Source organism: Onthophagus taurus, chromosome 6 (genome assembly GCF_036711975.1).
Source record: "Onthophagus taurus isolate NC chromosome 6, IU_Otau_3.0, whole genome shotgun sequence".
NCBI classification, from domain to species: Eukaryota; Metazoa; Arthropoda; class Insecta; order Coleoptera; family Scarabaeidae; genus Onthophagus; species Onthophagus taurus.
This window is the reverse complement of record NC_091971.1, coordinates 31,864,595-31,888,775: the sequence shown is the minus strand read 5'-3', so window position 1 is coordinate 31,888,775 and position 24,181 is coordinate 31,864,595. Positions and strand designations below refer to the sequence as shown.

The 24,181-nt window shown below is 36.1% G+C and overlaps 1 protein-coding gene across 1 annotated transcript; it reads left to right on the top strand.

Moving 5' to 3' along the window:
• The first annotated feature begins 5,470 nt into the window (after nt 1-5,470).
• LOC139430103 (uncharacterized) lies at nt 5,471-6,601 on the top strand. The gene is made up of 2 exons (XM_071196750.1): nt 5,471-5,864; nt 6,088-6,601. The coding sequence occupies exons 1-2, from the start codon at nt 5,522-5,524 to the stop codon at nt 6,447-6,449; spliced, it is 705 nt and encodes a 234-aa protein (XP_071052851.1). The 5' UTR covers nt 5,471-5,521; the 3' UTR covers nt 6,450-6,601.
• The last annotated feature ends 17,580 nt before the right edge of the window (nt 6,602-24,181 follow it).

Below are 24,181 nucleotides of genomic sequence, written 5' to 3'. Positions count from 1 at the left end.
GAAGGACACCAAACCTCTGGTGTTTACGGGATTGGACTAGTCTCGAAAAAAGAGACCGGGACATGGCACCCTCCTTTTTTTGTATCTCTTATAGTTTCTGAGATAGCCTATAATAACACCCAAATTTGCCCACCCTGTACACAAAACCCTAACTTCATGAGCTGCCTCCTAATTACTGACGAATCTTGTTTTACAAGAAACGGCATTATTAATTTTCGAAACACCCATACTTGGCACGAAGAAAACCACCATACGACTGCTTCTACTCATTACCAACATACTTTTTCCTTAAATGTCTGGTGTGGTCTTCTTGGCGACATCCTCATCGACCCTTTCTTTTTACCACCCAGGCTTTCCGGAATATATTACATGAATTATTTGCAAAATAACTTGTATGAGCTCCTGGTAGACATTCAGATTGCCGATAGGCAGAAAATGTGGTTTATGCATGACGGCGATTCTCACTTTTCTCATGTTGCCACTGATTATTTAAACAGAGCATATGGTAACCGATGGATTTGTCGAAACGGACCTGCGAAATGGCCACCACGGTCTCCTGATCTAACACCGTTCGATTATTTTGTGTGGGGCTGGATGAAATATATGGTTTACTCTACGTCTATCGGCACCCAGGAAAAGCTCAGAAATAGTATCGTGGAAGCCGCAGTAATTATCAATGGCCGTCCTGATGCTATAAGACTTGCCAGAAAGGCGTGGATTCATGGTGCTCAATGTTGCATTCAACAAAATGGAAACAATTTTGAACATTTAGTCTGACCGCTTCATTGACAAATTAAAATTTTTCATTTTCAATATCTCGGTAATAAATTAATTTGATACATATGTTTATATGAACTTTCTTGTTTATTTTGTGCTGAACAATTCCATGAAGTAGTGCTGTGCAATTCTGAAACACCTGTATAATTATAATCATAATCAGTCGCAAAATACAAATTTTAAATAAATTGTAGTATTTTCACATAAAGTAATGGTATTTAAGTTTTTAAACACTATTTTTTGTAATTTCTGGTAATATGGACCTGAAAAACTCACGCCAGAATGCCGGAATGGGATGAAATTTCGCGATGTTTAGAATCATTAAAAAATATAATTTCTTTCACAACATATATTGTACAATCAAATCTGCCATATTAAAGGTATTATAAAGTATGAAATTGATAATAACAACGATGCATGGAAATCTCAAAGCTGCATAGAGAAATGGATGAGTATATTTGAAAAAGTGAAATATGTGGAGCAAAAAAACCAATTTATTCGCTTGTGTACCTATGTGTTTTGCATTCCAAGCCACAACGCAGGCTGTGAACGTGCGTTTTCACTGATAAATAGTCAATGGACAGATGAGAGGAATAGATTAGATATTAGCACAGTAATTTTTCCTTTTGCACCTAAAATTTTAATTGACAAAGGATATAACAGATATCTTGAAATTATTTTAGCTCTTCATAACCGACGAAATGATCAGTGAAATAGTTCAACATACGAATGAAGAGATAGATCGATCACGCAGCAACTATAATATGGATGCTTCGTTTATTTCACCAATGATGTCCAATTTAAAGCCTTTCTTGGCCTCCTTTTCGTGAGTGGTGTGTTGAAGAAGTCTACACTGAGTACCAAAGACATATTTTCAAAACTATATGGTCCTGCAATTTTTCGATGCACCATGTCCCTCGCCAGATTTCAGTTTCTTCTGGAAAAATGCAGACTTGACGGCCAAACTACGAGGAAAGAGCGTAGAAAAAAATGACAAATTGGCAGCTTTTAGGGGGGCTATCTGGAATAAATTTGCCGCCAACTGTTCCCGATATTTTGCTCCAAGTCAATATGTCACTCCTGATGAGACTATATGCTCGGGTTTCGTGGGCGCTGGCTGCCCTTTCAAAATGTATCCTTAGTAGTAATTAGCCCTCAAAAACTGAAAAATACGGCTTGACAATAATATCACTCTGTGACGCAAGAACTTTGTATTTCTGCGGTGGAATACTACATGTTGGCAAAGAGATAATAAAGAAAAAAGGCTACCACTGTTTACCCACCCAATATGTATTGCAACTCACAGAATAACTGAAAGGTAGTGACCGTAATATAACGGCCGATAACTGGTTTGCCTGAATTGAGGTTGTAGAAGAGCTTCTGAAAAGAAGACTAACTTTCGTAGGAACATTGCGAAAAAATATACGCTAGATCACTACCTCCTGGTTCTGATGATGAGATCTGTGAAAAGCCAGGGTCCTCTAAAAGGCAATCAACAGATAATTGCAAATTCTACACGAAAATAGTGTGCACAAGCGGATTAAAATGCTCATTTACTCTGATCCGACGTCATTTAGAAAAGCCTCGTCGTCAACCCTCAACTCAGAAAAATCTCTAATTATGTAGTTTTAAAATATTAAACCAGACAAACCGACATAAGCCCAAAAGCAAACAAGCTCTACAAAAAAACCATTGCATTAAGGTAATCTGTAAGAAGATTAAAACGTGGTAATTTGAAACAAAAAGGAAAATTGCACTCTTACAAAAAATGAGTTCACATGTTGCTGAATTTATAAAAGCCCAAATTCGTTTAGCTGGACGACCAACACCACATTGTTAAAAATGTGCAAGAGACACAGTTGCCGCTTCACAGAAAAGCTTTTCACAGATAAGGAAAAATTGTGCATTTTAATGTTCGATGAAATGGCGATTCAGCCTCATATTTCGTTTAATAGAAGAAGTATTTATTTGCAGAATTTGATGATTTGGGCGATACATCGTCAGAAAGAATTGCGGAAAGAATCGTGTTTATGTTAAAAGGTGTGGCTAGAAACTGGAAGCAATCCACAGTTTACGGTTTCACAAAAGGCACTATAAAAACTATAGATTTAGTGCCAATGATTAAAACAATTGTTCGAAAATTTAGTGCACTTGGTTTGAAAATCATTTGTTCGGTAAGTGCTCAAGGGTCATCAAATGTTGCTGCAATCAGCTATTTAATGAAAAATTCTGTCAATGAAACCGAATATATCAATCGAAAATGTTACAAAATTGTCGATTAATTTTTATATAATATTTGATCCGCCACATTTAATTAAAGGAATTAAAAACAGTTTATTACAAATTCATCACACGACTGCGCAGCACGACTCGCGTCTGTACGCACACGTGCGGCGTCGAGCACAGAGTTTTTCGCGTAGTACGTGCCACGTGGTGGATTAATTGTATAATGATATCAGACGAAAATTTGGAAAGTCAGGATGATGGATCTGCTCCTAGTGAAAACGAAGAGTTCACCACTCAACTGGATTGTTATGGAAAACTTTCAATCGATGGTGAAAAAACTGTCATTGAGCAACCCCTACGTTCTATTGGAGACAATGGTGATGGAAAAAGGAAGCGTGCAACTGTATCATCACCTCCGACTCTAAATTTAACAGCACAGACGCCGCGGCAAAAAGGAAAACCACGGTACTATCGATATCTGTGATCTTATGAGTCAATCGATTCAACAGCGAGTGAATAGAGAACCAGAAATGGTAGAAGCATAAGAAATACATGAGAACGGAAATGATCTAGAAAGAATACAGGCTCTTCTTAGGCCGATAGCGTTCAATAAAACAAAAGAAGATGTATCGGAAGAATTCACAAAGAATTATAAGAAAACCGCAAGTGCTAACAAGTGGTCGGACGAAACGAAGTTGGTACAATTGCCGTGCTTTTTAAAGGTGTGTCCAGACATTGCGCGGCATTCGAGCGCTGCATATCGTGTTCCAGCTATTGCTAACGAACATTTGCAGTAAACATTTGTGGGTAATCGTATGTACGGTCCACATACGATTACCCACAAATTGTATGTTGCCGTATACAAAAAGATGGATAACGAAACATCGATTCGTTTAATTGAAGTATATGGATCGTTGACGATGTTGTGGGATCAACAAAAAAAAGATTACTACAACAAAATTAAACGTGAAGACCTATGGGACAAAATATGAATGAATTCATTTTGTTTTGACATAAACTAAAGTGCGCGGCTTCAATAAAACTCCCTTGTTACCTACCGACATAAAGGTTCAAGACCTCAGGACAATACTAAAGTTCATTGAGGACCCAACATTTGCCCTAAACCTTTGGAGGGCTAAAGTTACAATAGATCCGTTGATACGTCCAAACAGGTGCGCGGCAGAATTGTGTCCGACAAACGCCGCGTGTTGCTGCCGCGCAATGTTTGGACACACCTTAAGAGGTGTTGCATTGGATTGGTTTGAGATCGTTGAAGAAGAAATGGACGATTTTGAAGAGGTGTTGACGGAGTTAAGAAATGTCTTCACAAACGTCACGCACGACGAGCAACTACACTTACCGTCTGTCGACGAGGATGCAAGGAGACAAAGAAGATGTTTCGAAGTATTTCCATGAAATACTCAAGTTAGGCGGCAATGAGGTCACCGCAAACATGACAGAACAAGAGAAATAAGATTCATCCTTAAGGGACTGATCCTGGAAAAGGTACATCTAATGGACAACCAAACCGTAGAAGAGTTCCGGAATAACATCCGAAAGGTAGAAGCGACAGCTTTCTTGTTGGATCAATCCACATTTGGACCATCAACTTCAGGGAGCCAAACAATTTTTCAATCCGTTATTAAAAAGAACGATAACTTTACGAAAAGAGAATCAGGACGAACAGCCGATGGTCGGATTAATTGTTTTAATTGATATGATTTTAGGTATCGATTTTAATAAAAATCAATAAATTAGAAATAAATTTTGCAACAGAAACTATCAAGTTTCAGCGGTAATACGCAAATAGTTCATTTTTCATTAGCAGACAAAATTTGTGGTCAACAACCGTCGCCTATTCTAGAAAATTATATTTACGCCGTTAATGAGGTTACACACTCGTACCTTTGTCTAGTACAAAAATTTTACATTGTTTGTAAACACGGAGACCATTTTAAGCGATAGAGGAAAATGCTTTGTGTCAATGGTAGTGACGGAATTATTAAAAGCCTTAGGCTTTTACAACCGCTTACCGCCCCAGAACCAACAGATTAACGGAACATTTTAATGGAACGATCGCAAGTATGATGGCAATGTAATACTGCTGTAAAACGTTCGAAAGAGCGATAGGTAGAACAGAAGAGATAAAAAAACCGGGTTTGATAGGAACCGACGAAAAACGTGTTATGCTGTAGGAGGTTAAGTATTAGTTTATACACCTGTAAGGAACATAGGTATCTCCGAAAAATTATTGGTTAAATGGCTAGGTCCATACAAAATTACAAAAAAGTTTAACGATTTGAATTACGAAATTAAGATTACTCGACGAAAAACATCCATTACGACACCGTGCATGTCGATGGAATAAAACCATGGGTGGTATGAATAAAAAGCGAGCAAATGCTCTTAAGTATAAGCAACAGCTATAAGCTTATGCTGAAAGTAAAAGGTCCGAGTATAAGAATTATACCCTTAGAAGTTTAATGCTTTGTATAAACCAGTAATTTGTAAGACAACAATGTCGGCAGAAGAAAATGGTGACGATGTATCAAGCAACAATTTGCTAGTAGCATTGCAGTTGCAAAAAAGGCCGGAAATTCTATGGAAAACACAAATTCCGCAGAAAAAAACATTGAAAGATGAAGCCTTGAGGCAATCAGTTCTTGAGTTAGAACGTCAATTGGGAAAACCATTAACCTCTTCTCAATTGATGAAAAAAGTAAACAATATAAAAACGAGGCTAAAAAGCAAAGTGGACAAAAACAAAACCGGGAATAAAAAAATCGTTTTATGCCAGTGGGAAAAAATTTTGCACGAATTAATGGATGGAGAGGATAATCCGACTATAAGCAAAATTCCTGGTAAGTATGTATTTTATTTAACCTGTTTATATTATACAAATATATGTATCGCGTATATATTCATAAAACTTTGTTAAAGTTAATTCTTTACATAACTTACCTAACTAGATGTATAAAAAATGGCTCTTTGAAACACTAAAAATTTGTACGAAATATGAAATAGGTAGTTATTTTCATTCATAATTTTAAACTAATGGCTAAATATGTTCCGTTTTTATTATAGGAGCAAAAAGTATTGGACCTCCTACCACCAAAATAAACAAAAACAACGAAGATTTATCATCTTCTATATTGCTTGAGTCTGAGCAGACGGATGAATTTAGGCCCCAAATAGCTTCCCTTGTGCCACCTCGACCTACAAAACATCAAACGAAGAAGAATTTAGAAACATATGAAACAGAAGAAACTTCCAAACTCACTACTCAGGAATTGCAACGATTGGTACTTATCGAACAATTGGAGACCACTCGTGTTCAAAGGCAGTATTATCGAGAAATGATGCAAAAATCCAATACCGGTCGCTCTTATTATGAGCCTGATGGAAACGAAAACGATAATGATGTACCTAGGTACGCAGTGCTTTAAAGAAATAATAAATTTGGTTTAGATAGATACTTTGGTACTAACAATATGATATGATTCCATGCAAAGATTACATTTACAAAACATGTTTTTTGTTAAGGGATATTTGTTATTTTTATAAAATGATTTTTCTTAAGGGCTATTGTAGGAAAAAGACTTGCTATACAAGAATTTTATCTTTATTTCATATAACACGTTTTTTTTCTGAGTTATTGTAGGAATTAAAAAAAACATTTCATACTAAGAATTTTCTCTTTATTTAACATAAATAAAACATTACATTCTTAAGGGTTATAATTTGTACCAGAAGCATTTTATTTTTGTTATTGTTGTACGGCGCATAAAAATATTTTTTTGTATATTTAAATTTGTAAAGCATAAGTATTTAATAAAAATATCAATATATATGTTTTTTATTTTAATTATTTCAAACTCTTATAATACACAAACTTCTACCTCAAATTCTGTGTAAAGATAACATCAGCTATTTCAAGTCTTCGCTCTCTTGCACGCTGAAGAAGACGATCTTCTTCTAATTCATATTCTTCGCCGTTATTGAGATTTTCTTCATCATCATCATCAGGAAAATCTGCATCTCCTAAATATTTGGCAATGTTGTGTAGTACAATGCAACAAACAATAACGGAAGGGACTCTTTCCAATTTAACACGGCACATATATTTTAGAATTGGAAATCTTCGCTTAAGTTGGCCGAAACATCTTTCGATAATCACCCTTTCTCTCTTAAACAATCTGTTGTAAGTTCTTTCAGATTCGTTATTTGGGTTCCGAAATGGTGTCATTAGCCACGGTTCCAAACCATAACCGTCATCTCCTAATAATATTGCACCAGGGAATTGTTGCATAATCAAACGTGTTTCAGAATTTCTCCAAATTCTAGCGTCATGCACAGAACCCGGCCAACTTGCATCAACACTAGTAAAGATTTCTTTGGAGTTGCACGTTGCTTGCACATTTAAAGTCGCCAACCCCTTTCTGTTGATGTATTCATCACCGTGATGGATAGGTTTCAATATTTGAACGTGTGTGCAATCAATTACGCCTATCGCACATGGAAATTGAAATGTCTCCTGCCACCTCTCCTGTGCTTCGTTTACTTGGTTCAACGTTGACGGAAATTTGATCTATAAAGGAGCTTTTTCGAGTATTTTGTTAATCACGAACGTAATTGTTTTTGATACTGTCGACTGATGAATTCCCAATTCTTCAGCAACACCAGTTTGGAAACCAGGATTGGCCATATACCGTAAAAATATCTTAATTTTAAGGTCCGACGAAAGAGCACCTCCTCTTCTTTCGTTGTTCTCGCCCATAAAGTGTGTTGCAATGTAATGCAAATTTTCTTCCTCAAACCGGTAAAGTGATTTAAAATCTCGGTTATCAGCTCCTCTTCGTACTTTGTAATGTTTTTCTGCCCGTAAATTAATAAACTCTGCCATTATTACCGACCACTGAAAGGGTGCATCTAGTACTGAACTAGATGCACATTTTATCGAGCATATGCTCAAAATGTGAAGCAAAACCTCCGTTTTATTCATATCAATCGGAGCATATGCTTAAAAGTAAGTAGATGCTCATGCTCAGAGGAAAGTGTTGAGTAAAAGCTTTTACTTACATTTTTATTCATAAAATATGTAGCAAATGCTCGAAATTTTGCGAGTATAAGGTTTTACTCTCCTTTATTCATACCACCCCATATCTCGCACGTTAGCAAAATTTTGTTATAAAACAACAAACGATTGTTTTTGTTGATTTTGAAGGCGAGGTGCAAAATTCACCGACAGTACGAAATTGATCAAAAAAAAAATTAAATCAAGCTTATTTGTTTTTAATTAGCGTAACGAAAGTATTAAATGTCTTAGAAATCTGGCTTTGATAGGTCTGGCGGCAACTCCTACCGTAGGTTTTGTAATAGTTTCATATATAATTTTTATTATTTGGTGTATCTACGCAATCATAAAGAAATTTCAAGTACTAAAAAAAGTAAAATTCCATTAAATGAGCCTACTCATGTATAGAAGGAACTTCTCAGGCGTCACCACAAACAGAGGTTAAAGGTCGAACATGTAAAAGCGTACGCAAGTAGTTAAAGTTACTTCAGGTAGCAAGTAGTTAATGTTACTTTAGAGTAGTTAAGGTTCCTTTAAGTAGCAAATAATTACTTACTTTCGTTGATATCTCGAAACTAGTATCGATGCAAATCTGAATAAACGCAAGTAAGAGGTTAATTTTTGGCTTTTATTAACATACACCTTGCAACATGGATAATTACAATATTCAACATTTCAATACCTCAAATATAATCCATGGCTTGATGAGACAAGAAACTCGAGATTACTAAAAATCATATAAACTTCATAAATAGATGTATTAAAGAAAAAGTCACACCCAACTTTGTTAAAATAAAATGTTCAAAACTGAAAACTTCAACCAAGAATCACATAATACTTCAAAACCTTAAATACTACATACAAGGGACTCGCCATGAAACAACGTGAACTTCGAGAAGTTTACCATTACTTGGAAGTGGATGAGATTGTAGTCAATGGGAGAAGCGAAGCAATTATCTGCGGGGGTGAGGACAGAAGAAGGAAGACAAGAAGATTGAAAATCTTAAGAAGAGAAGAGATGAAGATAACGTAAAAAACTTTAAAGAAAATAGTTTGAAAATTAATAAAGTTAGTCAATTTAAAAATTTAACAAATATCATGTTTAACACTAATAAAATAACTTACCTAATATTCCGAAGCTTTATTCACTCCCTAAATTACATAAAGACGACAGCAAACGACAGTGGTTTAAAATTATGTACAATATAGAGAATTCCAAAAAAAGATAAATTTGTGCCCTATAAGTACCAGTGGAAACATTCTTACATGGTGACACTGAAAGGACGGAGGCTAATCTTTTATTAATGGATCGGCAGATATGTGTAGGCAAAATAAGAACTTTTTAAGATGCATTTTGTATACCGATGAAGCCAAATTTTCAAATAGAGGAATGTTTAATCCTAAAAATATGCACTATTGGTCTTGTGAAAACGTATTTATTGTTCATCGCAGAAATCCTCAAATACAATTGAGTATTAATGTGTGGTGTGGTTTAATAGGGAGTCAAATAATTGGGCCAATATTCTATGAAGGCACTTTGACAGGAAGGAGATACGTTGATATACCGGTGTGAAGACAGCAGTAAAAGATAGCAGTAAAAATTTCCGATGATACCCGAACGCCCATAGACGTCCGTAATACCGGACACACGGGGGTCCAATTTTTTCAAACAAAGAAACATTACATTATCAACTTAAGAAGTTAATTACAGTATATTAAAAGTAATTAGACAAAATTAAAATATATTTATCACTAATATCAAGGTACAATCAGCAATTTTAATTAAAATAACTGGCTCCAGCTCCCGTATTGGTTCGAAGATCCGAACTAAACTTTATATACGCCTTCTAGGCATGATAAGAAGTATATTTATCGAAAGAAATTCCGCTTGCAAAGGGTCCGCGGGGGTGAACTACCCCGCAGTAGATTATAATTTACTCTACCGCCCTTATTCGGTTGAAGATCCGAACCAAACTTTACACAAATCTTCTAGACTACATTAGAATCAAATATCCGTTAACAATTTTCACTTGCATAGGGACCGCGGGGGTGAACTACCCACCAGTAGATTTTAATTACCCCTACCGCCCTTATTCGGTCGAAGATCCGAACCAAACTTTACACAAATCTTCTAGAGTACATTAGAATCAAATATCCGTTAACAATTTTGACTTGCATAGGGACCGCGGGGGTGAACTACCCACCAGTAGATTTTAATTACCCCTACCGCCCTTATTCGGTCGAAGATCCGAACCAAACTTTACACAAATCTTCTAGACTACATTAGAATCAAATATCCGTTAACAATTTTCACTTGCATAGGGACCGCGGGGGTGAACTACCCACCAGTAGATTTTAATTACCCCTACCGCCCTTATTCGGTCGAAGATCCGAACCAAACTTTACACAAATCTTCTAGACTACATTAGAATCAAATATCCGTTAACAATTTTCACTTGCATAGGGACCGCGGGGGTGAACTACCCACCAGTAGATTTTAATTACCCCTACCGCCCTTATTCGGTCGAAGATCCGAACCAAACTTTACACAAATCTTCTAGACTACATTAGAATCAAATATCCGTTAACAATTTTCACTTGCATAGGGACCGCGGGGGTGAACTACCCACCAGTAGATTTTAATTACCCCTACCGCCCTTATTCGGTCGAAGATCCGAACCAAACTTTACACAAATCTTCTAGAGTACATTAGAATCAAATATCCGTTAACAATTTTGACTTGCATAGGGACCGCGGGGGTGAACTACCCACCAGTAGATTTTAATTACCCCTACCGCCCTTATTCGGTCGAAGATCCGAACCAAACTTTACACAAATCTTCTAGACTACATTAGAATCAAATATCCGTTAACAATTTTCACTTGCATAGGGACCGCGGGGGTGAACTACCCACCAGTAGATTTTAATTACCCCTACCGCCCTTATTCGGTCGAAGATCCGAACCAAACTTTACACAAATCTTCTAGACTACATTAGAATCAAATATCCGTTAACAATTTTCACTTGCATAGGGACCGCGGGGGTGAACTACCCACCAGTAGATTTTAATTACCCCTACCGCCCTTATTCGGTCGAAGATCCGAACCAAACTTTACACAAATCTTCTAGACTACATTAGAATCAAATATCCGTTAACAATTTTCACTTGCATAGGGACCGCGGGGGTGAACTACCCACCAGTAGATTTTAATTACCCCTACCGCCCTTATTCGGTCGAAGATCCGAACCAAACTTTACACAAATCTTCTAGACTACATTAGAATCAAATATCCGTTAACAATTTTCACTTGCATAGGGACCGCGGGGGTGAACTACCCACCAGTAGATTTTAATTACCCCTACCGCCCTTATTCGGTCGAAGATCCGAACCAAACTTTACACAAATCTTCTAGACTACATTAGAATCAAATATCCGTTAACAATTTTCACTTGCATAGGGACCGCGGGGGTGAACTACCCACCAGTAGATTTTAATTACCCCTACCGCCCTTATTCGGTCGAAGATCCGAACCAAACTTTACACAAATCTTCTAGACTACATTAGAATCAAATATCCGTTAACAATTTTCACTTGCATAGGGACCGCGGGGGTGAACTACCCACCAGTAGATTTTAATTACCCCTACCGCCCTTATTCGGTCGAAGATCCGAACCAAACTTTACACAAATCTTCTAGACTACATTAGAATCAAATATCCGTTAACAATTTTCACTTCCATAGGGACCGCGGGGGTGAACTACCCACCAGTAGATTTTAATTACCCCTACCGCCCTTATTCGGTCGAAGATCCGAACCAAACTTTACACAAATCTTCTAGACTACATTAGAATCAAATATCCGTTAACAATTTTCACTTGCATAGGGACCGCGGGGGTGAACTACCCACCAGTAGATTTTAATTACCCCTACCGCCCTTATTCGGTCGAAGATCCGAACCAAACTTTACACAAATCTTCTAGACTACATTAGAATCAAATATCCGTTAACAATTTTCACTTCCATAGGGACCGCGGGGGTGAACTACCCACCAGTAGATTTTAATTACCCCTACCGCCCTTATTCGGTCGAAGATCCGAACCAAACTTTACACAAATCTTCTAGACTACATTAGAATCAAATATCCGTTAACAATTTTCACTTGCATAGGGACCGCGGGGGTGAACTACCCACCAGTAGATTTTAATTACCCCTACCGCCCTTATTCGGTCGAAGATCCGAACCAAACTTTACACAAATCTTCTAGACTACATTAGAATCAAATATCCGTTAACAATTTTCACTTGCATAGGGACCGCGGGGGTGAACTACCCACCAGTAGATTTTAATTACCCCTACCGCCCTTATTCGGTCGAAGATCCGAACCAAACTTTACACAAATCTTCTAGACTACATTAGAATCAAATATCCGTTAACAATTTTCACTTGCATAGGGACCGCGGGGGTGAACTACCCACCAGTAGATTTTAATTACCCCTACCGCCCTTATTCGGTCGAAGATCCGAACCAAACTTTACACAAATCTTCTAGACTACATTAGAATCAAATATCCGTTAACAATTTTCACTTGCATAGGGACCGCGGGGGTGAACTACCCACCAGTAGATTTTAATTACCCCTACCGCCCTTATTCGGTCGAAGATCCGAACCAAACTTTACACAAATCTTCTAGACTACATTAGAATCAAATATCCGTTAACAATTTTCACTTCCATAGGGACCGCGGGGGTGAACTACCCACCAGTAGATTTTAATTACCCCTACCGCCCTTATTCGGTCGAAGATCCGAACCAAACTTTACACAAATCTTCTAGACTACATTAGAATCAAATATCCGTTAACAATTTTCACTTGCATAGGGACCGCGGGGGTGAACTACCCACCAGTAGATTTTAATTACCCCTACCGCCCTTATTCGGTCGAAGATCCGAACCAAACTTTACACAAATCTTCTAGACTACATTAGAATCAAATATCCGTTAACAATTTTCACTTGCATAGGGACCGCGGGGGTGAACTACCCACCAGTAGATTTTAATTACCCCTACCGCCCTTATTCGGTCGAAGATCCGAACCAAACTTTACACAAATCTTCTAGACTACATTAGAATCAAATATCCGTTAACAATTTTCACTTGCATAGGGACCGCGGGGGTGAACTACCCACCAGTAGATTTTAATTACCCCTACCGCCCTTATTCGGTCGAAGATCCGAACCAAACTTTACACAAATCTTCTAGACTACATTAGAATCAAATATCCGTTAACAATTTTGACTTGCATAGGGACCGCGGGGGTGAACTACCCACCAGTAGATTTTAATTACCCCTACCGCCCTTATTCGGTCGAAGATCCGAACCAAACTTTACACAAATCTTCTAGACTACATTAGAATCAAATATCCGTTAACAATTTTCACTTGCATAGGGACCGCGGGGGTGAACTACCCACCAGTAGATTTTAATTACCCCTACCGCCCTTATTCGGTCGAAGATCCGAACCAAACTTTACACAAATCTTCTAGACTACATTAGAATCAAATATCCGTTAACAATTTTCACTTGCATAGGGACCGCGGGGGTGAACTACCCACCAGTAGATTTTAATTACCCCTACCGCCCTTATTCGGTCGAAGATCCGAACCAAACTTTACACAAATCTTCTAGACTACATTAGAATCAAATATCCGTTAACAATTTTCACTTGCATATTGACCGCGGGGGTGTACTACCCACCAGTAGAATTTATATTTTTTATCCAAATCTAATTTTTGTTTTCATTGTTTCATTTACTTGTTGGTATTTTTGGCAAATTAAACCTAGTAAACCAAAAGATAAGAATGTTATGGCCTTCTAACAAAAACACATGGTTTTTGGAAATCTATGTATGATTTTGATAAATTTATCAATATTAGGGAAACTACAATAAATAAGTATATGAATATTTATAGATAATTTGTAGAGAATAAAATTCCCTTCTGGTAGGCTAAAAAAATTTGGGGGGTTCCATTTAAAATTTTCGATTTTTTTACTGTAGGGAGCTATCAGCGAATTTATCTTTTTATGTTGCTAAGTTATTTATTACAATGTTTATAAAAAACAATTATTATTATTAATTTCGTAATAACGTTATCATTAAAATTAAATACATTTTATTACGACAAAATTTTTTATAAAAAAATTAAAATACGCTTTACACTTACCATTGAATATGCAGAAACGGTAATATAAACCTGTATGCAGAAACCTGTATAAGATACTGTAATAAAACAAATGATAATTTATTTGACAACATCTGAAGAGTAAACGTACCAGTTTAGAGCATTTTCGAATGAAGGTTGCTGAGATATGGGATTATAAAGAGCATAATAATAAAAAGTGGCATATAGTATAATTTGCCAAAAGGAACTTCAAATCAAAATAAGTCGAAAACGAAACAGTTAGGTGCTAATAACTTTTATCAAAGTCAACCTATTTTTTGGTTTAGCCCTGCTTGATTAACGACTAATTATAAACGTATTTTCAATTTTTAAAAAACAAGTGAGCCTTGACAGTGAAAGAAAAATTCTTTTTGTGGCAGCTAAAGTACCTTTTCTGTTTACAGTACGTGAAAGTGTTACTAAGAAGTTTTGTTCAGAATGAAAAACTTTGATAAAAATCCATATCAAACAAAATTACTTTCCTGTCAATGTTAATCTGTCAAACTGTAATTTAGTAAACTTATAGTGTTTTTTAAATACAATATTAATTAAAATTAATTAAAAGAAGTACTTGTTGGCGTTTAATCAAAAGATTTCTTACAGCAGGAAGTGTTCACTATACGAGAAAAAATTATGATGAAACTGATTAACTGTCTTCTTTTGTGGGCGAATAAAAACTTAATTTTTTGTGAACATTTTAAGAACGGTTTGTTTATTTCTCCCGAACAATCTGAATCTCAAAACAAAAAATCGTTATAATGTACTATTGACGAAAATAATAAACAATGGGTTTTATCAAAGTAGGCCGATGATTCCGACAATTTGCATATGGTCATAACTTTTCATTCTGAATAAAATTTCTTAGTAACATTTTAGCATATTGTAAAGTGAAAAGGTACTTTACCTGACGAACAAGAAGTTTTCGCTTCAGTATCAACCCTCACTTTTATATGTTCTAAATAAGTTTTTAACCAAGAAGGGCTAAATCCCAAAAGATGACAATTAATATCGAAAAAATTTAAAATTTTATAAAAGTCGTTTTACCTATCCGGGAACACACTGCATATTAAAATATAAAAGATAAATAGCTGTTAAGAATATATTCAGCAATGTAAAGCAATGTTGCTACAATAATTATTTGAGTGAATAGGCGATGAAGTTTTACCCTAACCACCAAAGTAGTTTTATAATATTAAAATAACATACATTCCAAAACCGTTGAAAATTGTTAACGGATATTTGATTCTAATGTAGTCTAGAAGATTTGTGTAAAGTTTGGTTCGGATCTTCGACCGAATAAGGGCGGTAGGGGTAATTAAAATCTACTGGTGGGTAGTTCACCCCCGCGGTCCCTATGCAAGTGAAAATTGTTAACGGATATTTGATTCTAATGTAGTCTAGAAGATTTGTGTAAAGTTTGGTTCGGATCTTCGACCGAATAAGGGCGGTAGGGGTTATTAAAATCTACTGGTGGGTAGTTCACCCCCGCGGTCCCTATGCAAGTGAAAATTGTTAACGGATATTTGATTCTAATGTAGTCTAGAAGATTTGTGTAAAGTTTGGTTCGGATCTTCGACCGAATAAGGGCGGTAGGAATAATTAAAATCTACTGGTGGGTAGTTCACCCCCGCGGTCCTTATGCAAGTCAAAATTGTTAACGGATATTTGATTCTAATGTAGTCTAGAAGATTTGTGTAAAGTTTGGTTCGGATCTTCGACCGAATAAGGGCGATAGGGGTAATTAAAATCTAGTGGTGGGTAGTTCACCCCCGCGGTCCCTATGCAAGTGAAAATTGTTAACGGATATTTGATTCTAATGTAGTCTAGAAGATTTGTGTAAAGTTTGGTTCGGATCTTCAACCGAATAAGGGCGGTAGAGTAAATTATAATCTACTGCGGGGTAGTTCACCCCCGCGGACCCTTTGCAAGCGGAATTTCTTTCGATAAATATACTTCTTATCATGCCTAGAAGGCGTATATAAAGTTTAGTTCGGATCTTCGAATCAATACGGGAGCTGGAGCCAGTTATTTTAATTAAAATTGCTGATTTACCTTGATATTAGTGATAAATATATTTTAATTTTGTCTAATTACTTTTAATATACTGTAATTAACTTCTTAAGTTGATAATGTAATGTTTCTTTGTTTGAAAAAATTGGGCCCCCGTGTGTCCGGTATTACGGACGTCTATGGGCGTTCGGGTATCATCGGAAATTTTTACTGCTATCTTTTACTGCTGTCTTCACACCGGTCGTTGATATGTTGTCGGGATTTCTAGAAACATATTTAGACGATGACAACTTAGAGTCACGAATGTATTTCCAACAAGATGGAGCTCCTCCCCATCAGTTTCGCGAAGTGAGAGTATTACTAGTAAGGCTTTTTCAAAATTGGTGGATAGCAAACAATGGTCCAATAGGTTGGCCTCCAAGATCACCTGACATAACTCCATTGCATTTTTACTTTTGGGGTTATGTCAAGGACGAAGTTAAAATAAAAGGAGATACGCGAACTTCAGAACAGCATTACAAACGTTATAAGATACATTGATAGAAGAATAATTCTGAAAGCTACAAAATGTGTAATAAGGAATGCCCGAAACTCTTTGTACCTCCACTAATAACAAAGTTACCAATTTCAATATTTTATGTGCACATTTAAATAAATCCGTTTATGCATTAACTGGCTGTATCTCAGTTACCTTTGAGAATTGAGCACAAGTTTTTAGGAACTTTTCTGCTTAAAATGAACAAATCTATAACATATTAACGTATGTACATGAAACACCTGTACAGGGTGTCCCAGACCACCCGTACCAGCCGATTTATTCGGAAACGGTGAGTCCTAGAGAGTTGAAATAAAAAATTCGTCAACTAAAGCAGACACCCTCCTTCTAGATAGTGTGTTACGACCGACCAACAACAACCGGAAGTGGGTGCAATTGAGTAGTACTTTAATATTTTATATGTAAAGAGGGGTCAATTACGATATCATCGTAAAGAACTCTTCAATAGAAATCTCTTTTGCTTGAAAAAATTTTTTATATTGCTAATCGTTTTCGAAATAATCCACCCTAATTGTTGGTACTTTTTACCGGTGTTATTTAAGTTGACAAATAGATGTCGCTATTCGTCGACAGAACGTCAACTTTGTGAAACTAGCAGTTATCAATTCTTCGTATTTATCTTGAACAACTAATTAGAATTTTATTTAAACATCAACATGCCTTTCAACAATGAAGAAGCGTATGACATGTTGATGTTATTGGGGGAATGCAGACAAAATTTTCGGGCTGCCGAAAGATTGTATGCCGAGCGCTTTCCTTACCGACCACAGCAAAGTCGTCATGTCTTCAGTCGTCTTGCTTGTAGAGTTAAGCGATTTGGGGTAGTTCGTCCTCATCACAACATCAGACACAGAATAAAAAGAACCGTGCAAGACAATCGAACAGCGGAGGTAATAGCCGGTGTTGAGTTATACCCTCATTTATCCGTCCGTGATATGGCAAGGGAATTCGATATCACCAAGAGCTCAGTCCAACGGATATTAAAAGAAAATAAATTTTACGCTTATCATGTAAATCTTTGCCAAGAATTAAGAGATCAAGATTTTAATAACCGATTACAATTTTGTAATTGGTTATTAGGCCAAACTCAATTTTTTCAGGAATAAATTGGCTGGTACGGGTGGTCTGGGACAACCTGTATATGAAAATGAAATGAAGAAAATGAAATATGCAGCTCAAATTTTTTTTCAAAGATTTTCGTCTACGATGAGATGATTTGCAAAATTAGGTATATTATAAATTTTTTTAAAACAACAAAATTAAGTAGTCTTTTTTTTAATATTTGCTATCATTAAATGGTTGTTTTGCAAAAAGCGCAGAAAACACTGCCGATTTATTATTGTTTGTAGACTTACTTTTCGATAGTGTGAATGGAAGTATTTTGAAACCTGATCCTGCAAAAATTCTGAGGTGCGCAGTCACCAAAACCTACAATTTTGGTATAAGGCTATAAAAGTTCTTAAAACCATGCGTTTTTTAAAGGATATGGAAAAGAATTTGTACCTCCAACTGTGGGAAATTGGATTATCACAATCCAAGGTTTTATTTATATATGGAAAATTGTTTATATCGAGAAATTCCAGTACTAGGAATTTAAATCAAGATCCCATAGAAAATTTGTTTTGGGTGCATACAAAGCCATGGTGTACGAAACGTCAATACAACGACAAATGCATTTACCAACTCATTTAAAACGTTGTTAATCAATCATTTTGTTTCCTCTCATTCCTCAAATGCAAATTTCGAAGAGGATGAGAGTGAAGGCGCTCTAAACATGTTAAATATTTTGAACGTGAAAATGAATATTGGTGTTGAAATTGTTTATGAAGACTTCCCAATTAAATTTAAAGAAACAAGTTATATTCAATTAAACATCGACTCTTATATCACGGGATATTTAGCAACAGGGTTGCTGAAGAAATTAAAAAATTGTCGTACTTGTAAAACATTTTTTTAAGGGGTTATACGCAGTTACAATTTTCAAAAAATCTTTTTTAATAATATGTAATACTCAGAAAATTTCAAGTCGATCCAACAAATATTCTCGAAGTTACACGCATATTTATAAAGACGCCTCAGATCCTTTGAGCATGTAGAAGATATCCGAGCGGCCGCTATATACCTAGACCCTGGCCCCTTTTATTAATAGTTTATTAATGGTTTATTAGGTTAGCTAAATTCAACGATTTTAAAGTGACAAGTGAAAAGTGTCAGTTTGGACGGTCAAGCCAAGCAGTAAAGTCGTGCGCTCGTTTATACATTCTGTTATGATCCATGAAAATGAAGTGCAGTAGAGAAAAGAGAAAATCTTCCAACATGCAAAAGTCGAGACCGAAGAATGTTTTTAATCCGAAAACAGCAGAAACGGGCGAAAGCACTTTTAATGCCTCTGCGAAAAAGTTACACATGCAAGAGGACATGTTTGTTCCGCGTGATTCGTCTGTTGAATATCGAATTTTGAACTTTATTAGTGTTTGCAGCACTATCTGTATATGTGAATTGTAAAATCTGTGACGGAAACGTGAACTTTCAAACTATTTCTCAACGAGGACTTGGTTTTAAGATTGTTTTATTGTGTGATAATTGTGCAGCTCATACCATAAACTCTAGTGCCTATGTCGCACATTCTTATGCGACAAAGACGTTTTATATTAATTGCCATAAGAGTTCTCGGATTAGGATTGAAAGGCGCAGCAAAATTCTGTGGATTAATGGATATGACAGCTTTTATAACCCAGAATACTTACGATATTGTAGCGTACACAGCCTACCTTCACATAGAAATTATAACTTTTATCAAATTACCTTATTATCATAAATTACCTATGTTACCATTTGTAAATATGTAAATATTATTCGATTATAAGCAATCAACCAGACAACACGTCTGTCTTTGCGTTTTAGTTTTTAAAAAGAGTTAAAATTATTTAATTACTACAACTCTTTAGATATAATTATAAAAAATATAATTCCTGTGTAAAAATAGCCACTGAGAAACTTTTTGAACAAGCTTGTGCCGAAGAAAAAAAAATTGACTGCTGAACACCAAGGCGATGCAAATTCTACAGAGTTAACAGTATCTAGCGATGGAATATGGAAGAACCGAGAATTTACTTCCTTATACGGCGTGGCTTCATTGATCGGATATTATTCCGCGAAAATCATTGACATTTTTGTGAAAAGTTCCTACTGCAAACAGTGTGAAATTTGGAGAAAGAAAATTAACACTGAAGAGTACAATGATTGGCGTGAAAGTCATGAAGATAATTGCAGTGCAAATCATTTAGGTCCTTCAGGAAAAATGGAAGCCGATGCAGTAATCGCAATGTTCGAGCGCTGGAAAAATTCGGAGTGCAGTACAAAAATTACATCGGGGACGGTGACTCGCAAACGTACTCGGGGATTTGAAAGCTGCACCTTATGGCGATACAGAAGTCATCAAGAAAGAATGTATTGGGCACGTGCAGAAGAGAATGGGCTCTCGACCCCGAGATTGCGTCTAAAAAAATGTTGAAACAGTTGAAACTAGTGGAAAAAGAAGACAAAAAAAAACTCTTGCTGGAAAATCCACTTGCTTCTCTCTACAAATTTACATTGAATTTGCATCCTTTTCACATAATATAGGGATTCAATTTATTTTAACACTTTACTGACCGCTCGCGATTCAACAGCGTACGCACATCCGACCGGCCGCGCAGCCGCAGATTCTCCCTGGCGCTGGCTGTTTTTCGGTCTACTATTCGTGCAAAAAGTCAAGGCCCCTCACTTTCGAGATCGATATCTTCGCAACCGCTCGATAAAAAAAATTGCGGAAAAGTTTGTTATAATAACTGAACATTTCTACGTAACATATGTTAATTTGAAAATTTTCGGATCCGCGGTTTTCTTTTTATCGCGAGTTAAATGAAAAAAGTACCCGATTTTTTACGTTGCCGGCAACTTTGTCCATTTTCCGATTTTTTTTCTCAAAAAGTATCTGACGTAAAAATTTCAATTTTGAATAGGTGGTAGCCTGATATGTTCTTATTGTGAGCCATATTTTATTTTTTCGATATTCCATACCGTTTCGCGGAAAATCGCGGTTTAGCAAGACGCCGTTGTATCGAAAACGGCTGGATGGATTTCATCGCGGATTTGACCAAAATATGTCAAATAATTGCGTACATATATCGGATACCGTTATCAGTTTTTCAAAGTTATGTCTCTCTAGTTACTGATAGTAGACCATCGCACTGGAGTATCTGTGCATTTCGTAGGCTCAGACAGAATTGTCCACCATCTGTTATTATGGAATATACATATTATAGGATAATTAGATTTAATAAAATGTTTTATTTTCACGATAATAATAAATTATGTTTATTTTATCTATTACAATGGTTTTCAGTTTAATAATTATGTAATAATACTATTATAATTCATATAATGACATACTATATATATATATATATATATATATATATATATTATAATATTTCAACAATAAATAATTAATATTTTTTCAAGGTATGATATCGTTCAAAACAGTTACCTTTATGTAATGGAACATTGCAAAATTTACAAACAAAACATGTTCTACTTCTTTTCTTTTGAACAGCACAAACTCTACATTGTCTTTGGGGTTTCACACTTTTACCGTTAGTTACTATATTTATAAGTTTATGTTGTCCGAAATTCGAGAGTCTTCCGGGATTGTCAAATTTGGGTGCTCTCCTTGTGGGTGCAGAACTAGGTATATTGTCGTCTTGTTCCATACAATTAGTTTCATTATCTTCTATCCATGAAACTGCCACCTTGTGCAAGAAATTCTTGTACGTAATACTTTTTCCATTTAAAACTGTGTATGCTTTAAATGAATTAAAAAGCGCACAGTTTATAAAAAACATTACAACCCGTTTAGTCCATTTTTTTGTTTTTCTGAAAATGGAATAGTATGCTAGATATTGGTCCGCGCGATCTACGCCCTTCATATATCTGTTATAATCTATGATGGAATTAGGCTTTTGTATTGGGGTATTTGATCTTTTACTTCTGTTTGTGGATTCCGTCAATTGTGCAGAATGTATAGAAGATATCATATTTAGTAATTAATTTGACGATTCCTACGAAATTTGTGCTGACCTCTTGAAAGTCGTAATATTTGTAGAGATGGAGGAAGACCTCTATTTTTTCGAATGGTTCCGCACACTCGCACTTTATTTCGCAGTAGAATTTTAGCCATCTTGACGCTGTTATAATAATTATCTTGATAAATGTGGTGCCATATGTTTTTATATGGTTCAATAACCGTTAAAACCGTATTTTCCAATTTTTTGCCATCAGCAGCATACACGTGAAAATTGCATATGTATCCTGTGACAGCTTCGCACACCATTCTTACAAGTATTCCGTATTTTGTAATTTTTGCCGGATTGTACGTTTTAATGGATAACCGACCTCTCCACGGAATTATACATTCATCCAAAGATAATTGCTGATTGGGCTTATATACATCGTTAAATTTTTGCTGCAAATAATCAATGACAGGCTGGATTTTAGCAAGCCTATGTGCATTGTGAGGGATGTTGTCGTTATTGCAAAAATGCCAGCTCTGCATTATTTGCACAAATCTGTTTCTGCTCATGACTTGCAAAAAGAATGGAGTTTCTATACTTGGATCTGTTGACCAATAGTCGTAGAACACGTCTTTTTTTACCTGACCCATTAGAACTATTAGTCCTAAAAATTTTTTCATTTCCGTTACCGTTATATCTGTCCACTTTTTCGCTCTTGATGGAATTTTATACTTTTGTATCGTCTGGTAATGATATCTGTTGGATTCCTTCACTAAGTGTTCGAAAAAGTCCATTCCAATAAATAAATTGACGCTATCCATCACATTTTCTGTAGAACTAGGCATAATTTTTATGCCAGGGTTGCCTTCAAAAGGTTCCAAAATTACTGCTTCATCTTCTGTCAACCATATATCATCGTCATCTTCAATGTTATTTGTATTGTCTTCGTTGTTACTTATCTCGTCGTCTTCTGAATCACTGCATCTTAGTGGCAATACAGAACCCCGCTTTCGAATTATTATATCGCTGCCATCACTTTCGTCACCACTATCACTTCCTGAATAACTGTGAGGACAATCTGATAAATCGTCTAAATAAAACTCTCCAATACAATTTTTTTCGCTCATCGTAAAGGGTAAATTTTTTAAAAACGGTGTGAAAATCTGAGTTTACGAAGCAACGCAATGAACGCAAATGAGCAATGTATCTCAATAAAACAAGTTAAACAAGTAACAATTGTTAATTGCCGTGGGAACCGAGCGTTCGGCTGTTTTTAGGTACGCGCGATATAAAAGCCGATTAATAGGCGATCGGTCGGTCAGCATCGGCAACAAAAAGCCTATTAATAGGCGATCGGTCGGTAAACGTCGGCAACAAAAAGCCGATTAATAGGCTAGCGGTCGGTAAAGTGTTAATTAATAAATTACAAACACATTCAGTTAATATATTTATTTAATACGAATATAATATAAGGCAACTATAATAAAACACCAGTTATAAAAATAAGTATAACTACTTATAGGAACTCAATCTGTTTTTACAATTGATGACTATAGTTTATTCTGTTCTTAGCGTTACCCAGGTTGCACTACGAGGAAGTGAACAGAAACGCAACCCAAAAATAAAGTATAACTAAATATACTTTATAATTTGTAATAGAAAATTTAAGGTTCGTTATCGGATGGATACTCATCTGCGATTTCCTCCAGGTCCCGTTGCACGATTTATAGAAAATATATCTGGCAAGATTCCCAGGTAGATGACATTTAGTGCGGCCAGATGTTGACATACTACTCTTCGCATGACGCCAAGTGGATTCGATGACGTGGTGTGCGCGCCAGTTTCCGGCTCCTTAAAATTAATAGAATGATTTATTTTAAGGTGTACTTTATAGGTTATACCCGTGTCTTTCCAAACAATTATATGCTTTCCAATATTCTGAAATAATGGTGGTACCGGGAAGTATCCACTTTTCAATTAATGGAATCAGCATATCTACCTTCCTATCTCCCACACTCTCAATGAAGACGCGACCCGTCCCGCGTTCATATCCGCCAAACACCCACTGGCCTTCAACACGGTGTTTTCTGTTTCTGATAGGTAGGTGTGGGTCTACAATGGGCACGTATCCATTCGGAAACAAAAAAGAAAGAAGCGCGGTAAGGTTGTATCGTTTCGAAAAGGCACCATTTTTAGGTATTCTAAATTAGAGATATGACAAATTTAGGGTTCGTGTTTGGCTGGAAAAGGCAAACCTTAACCTCAT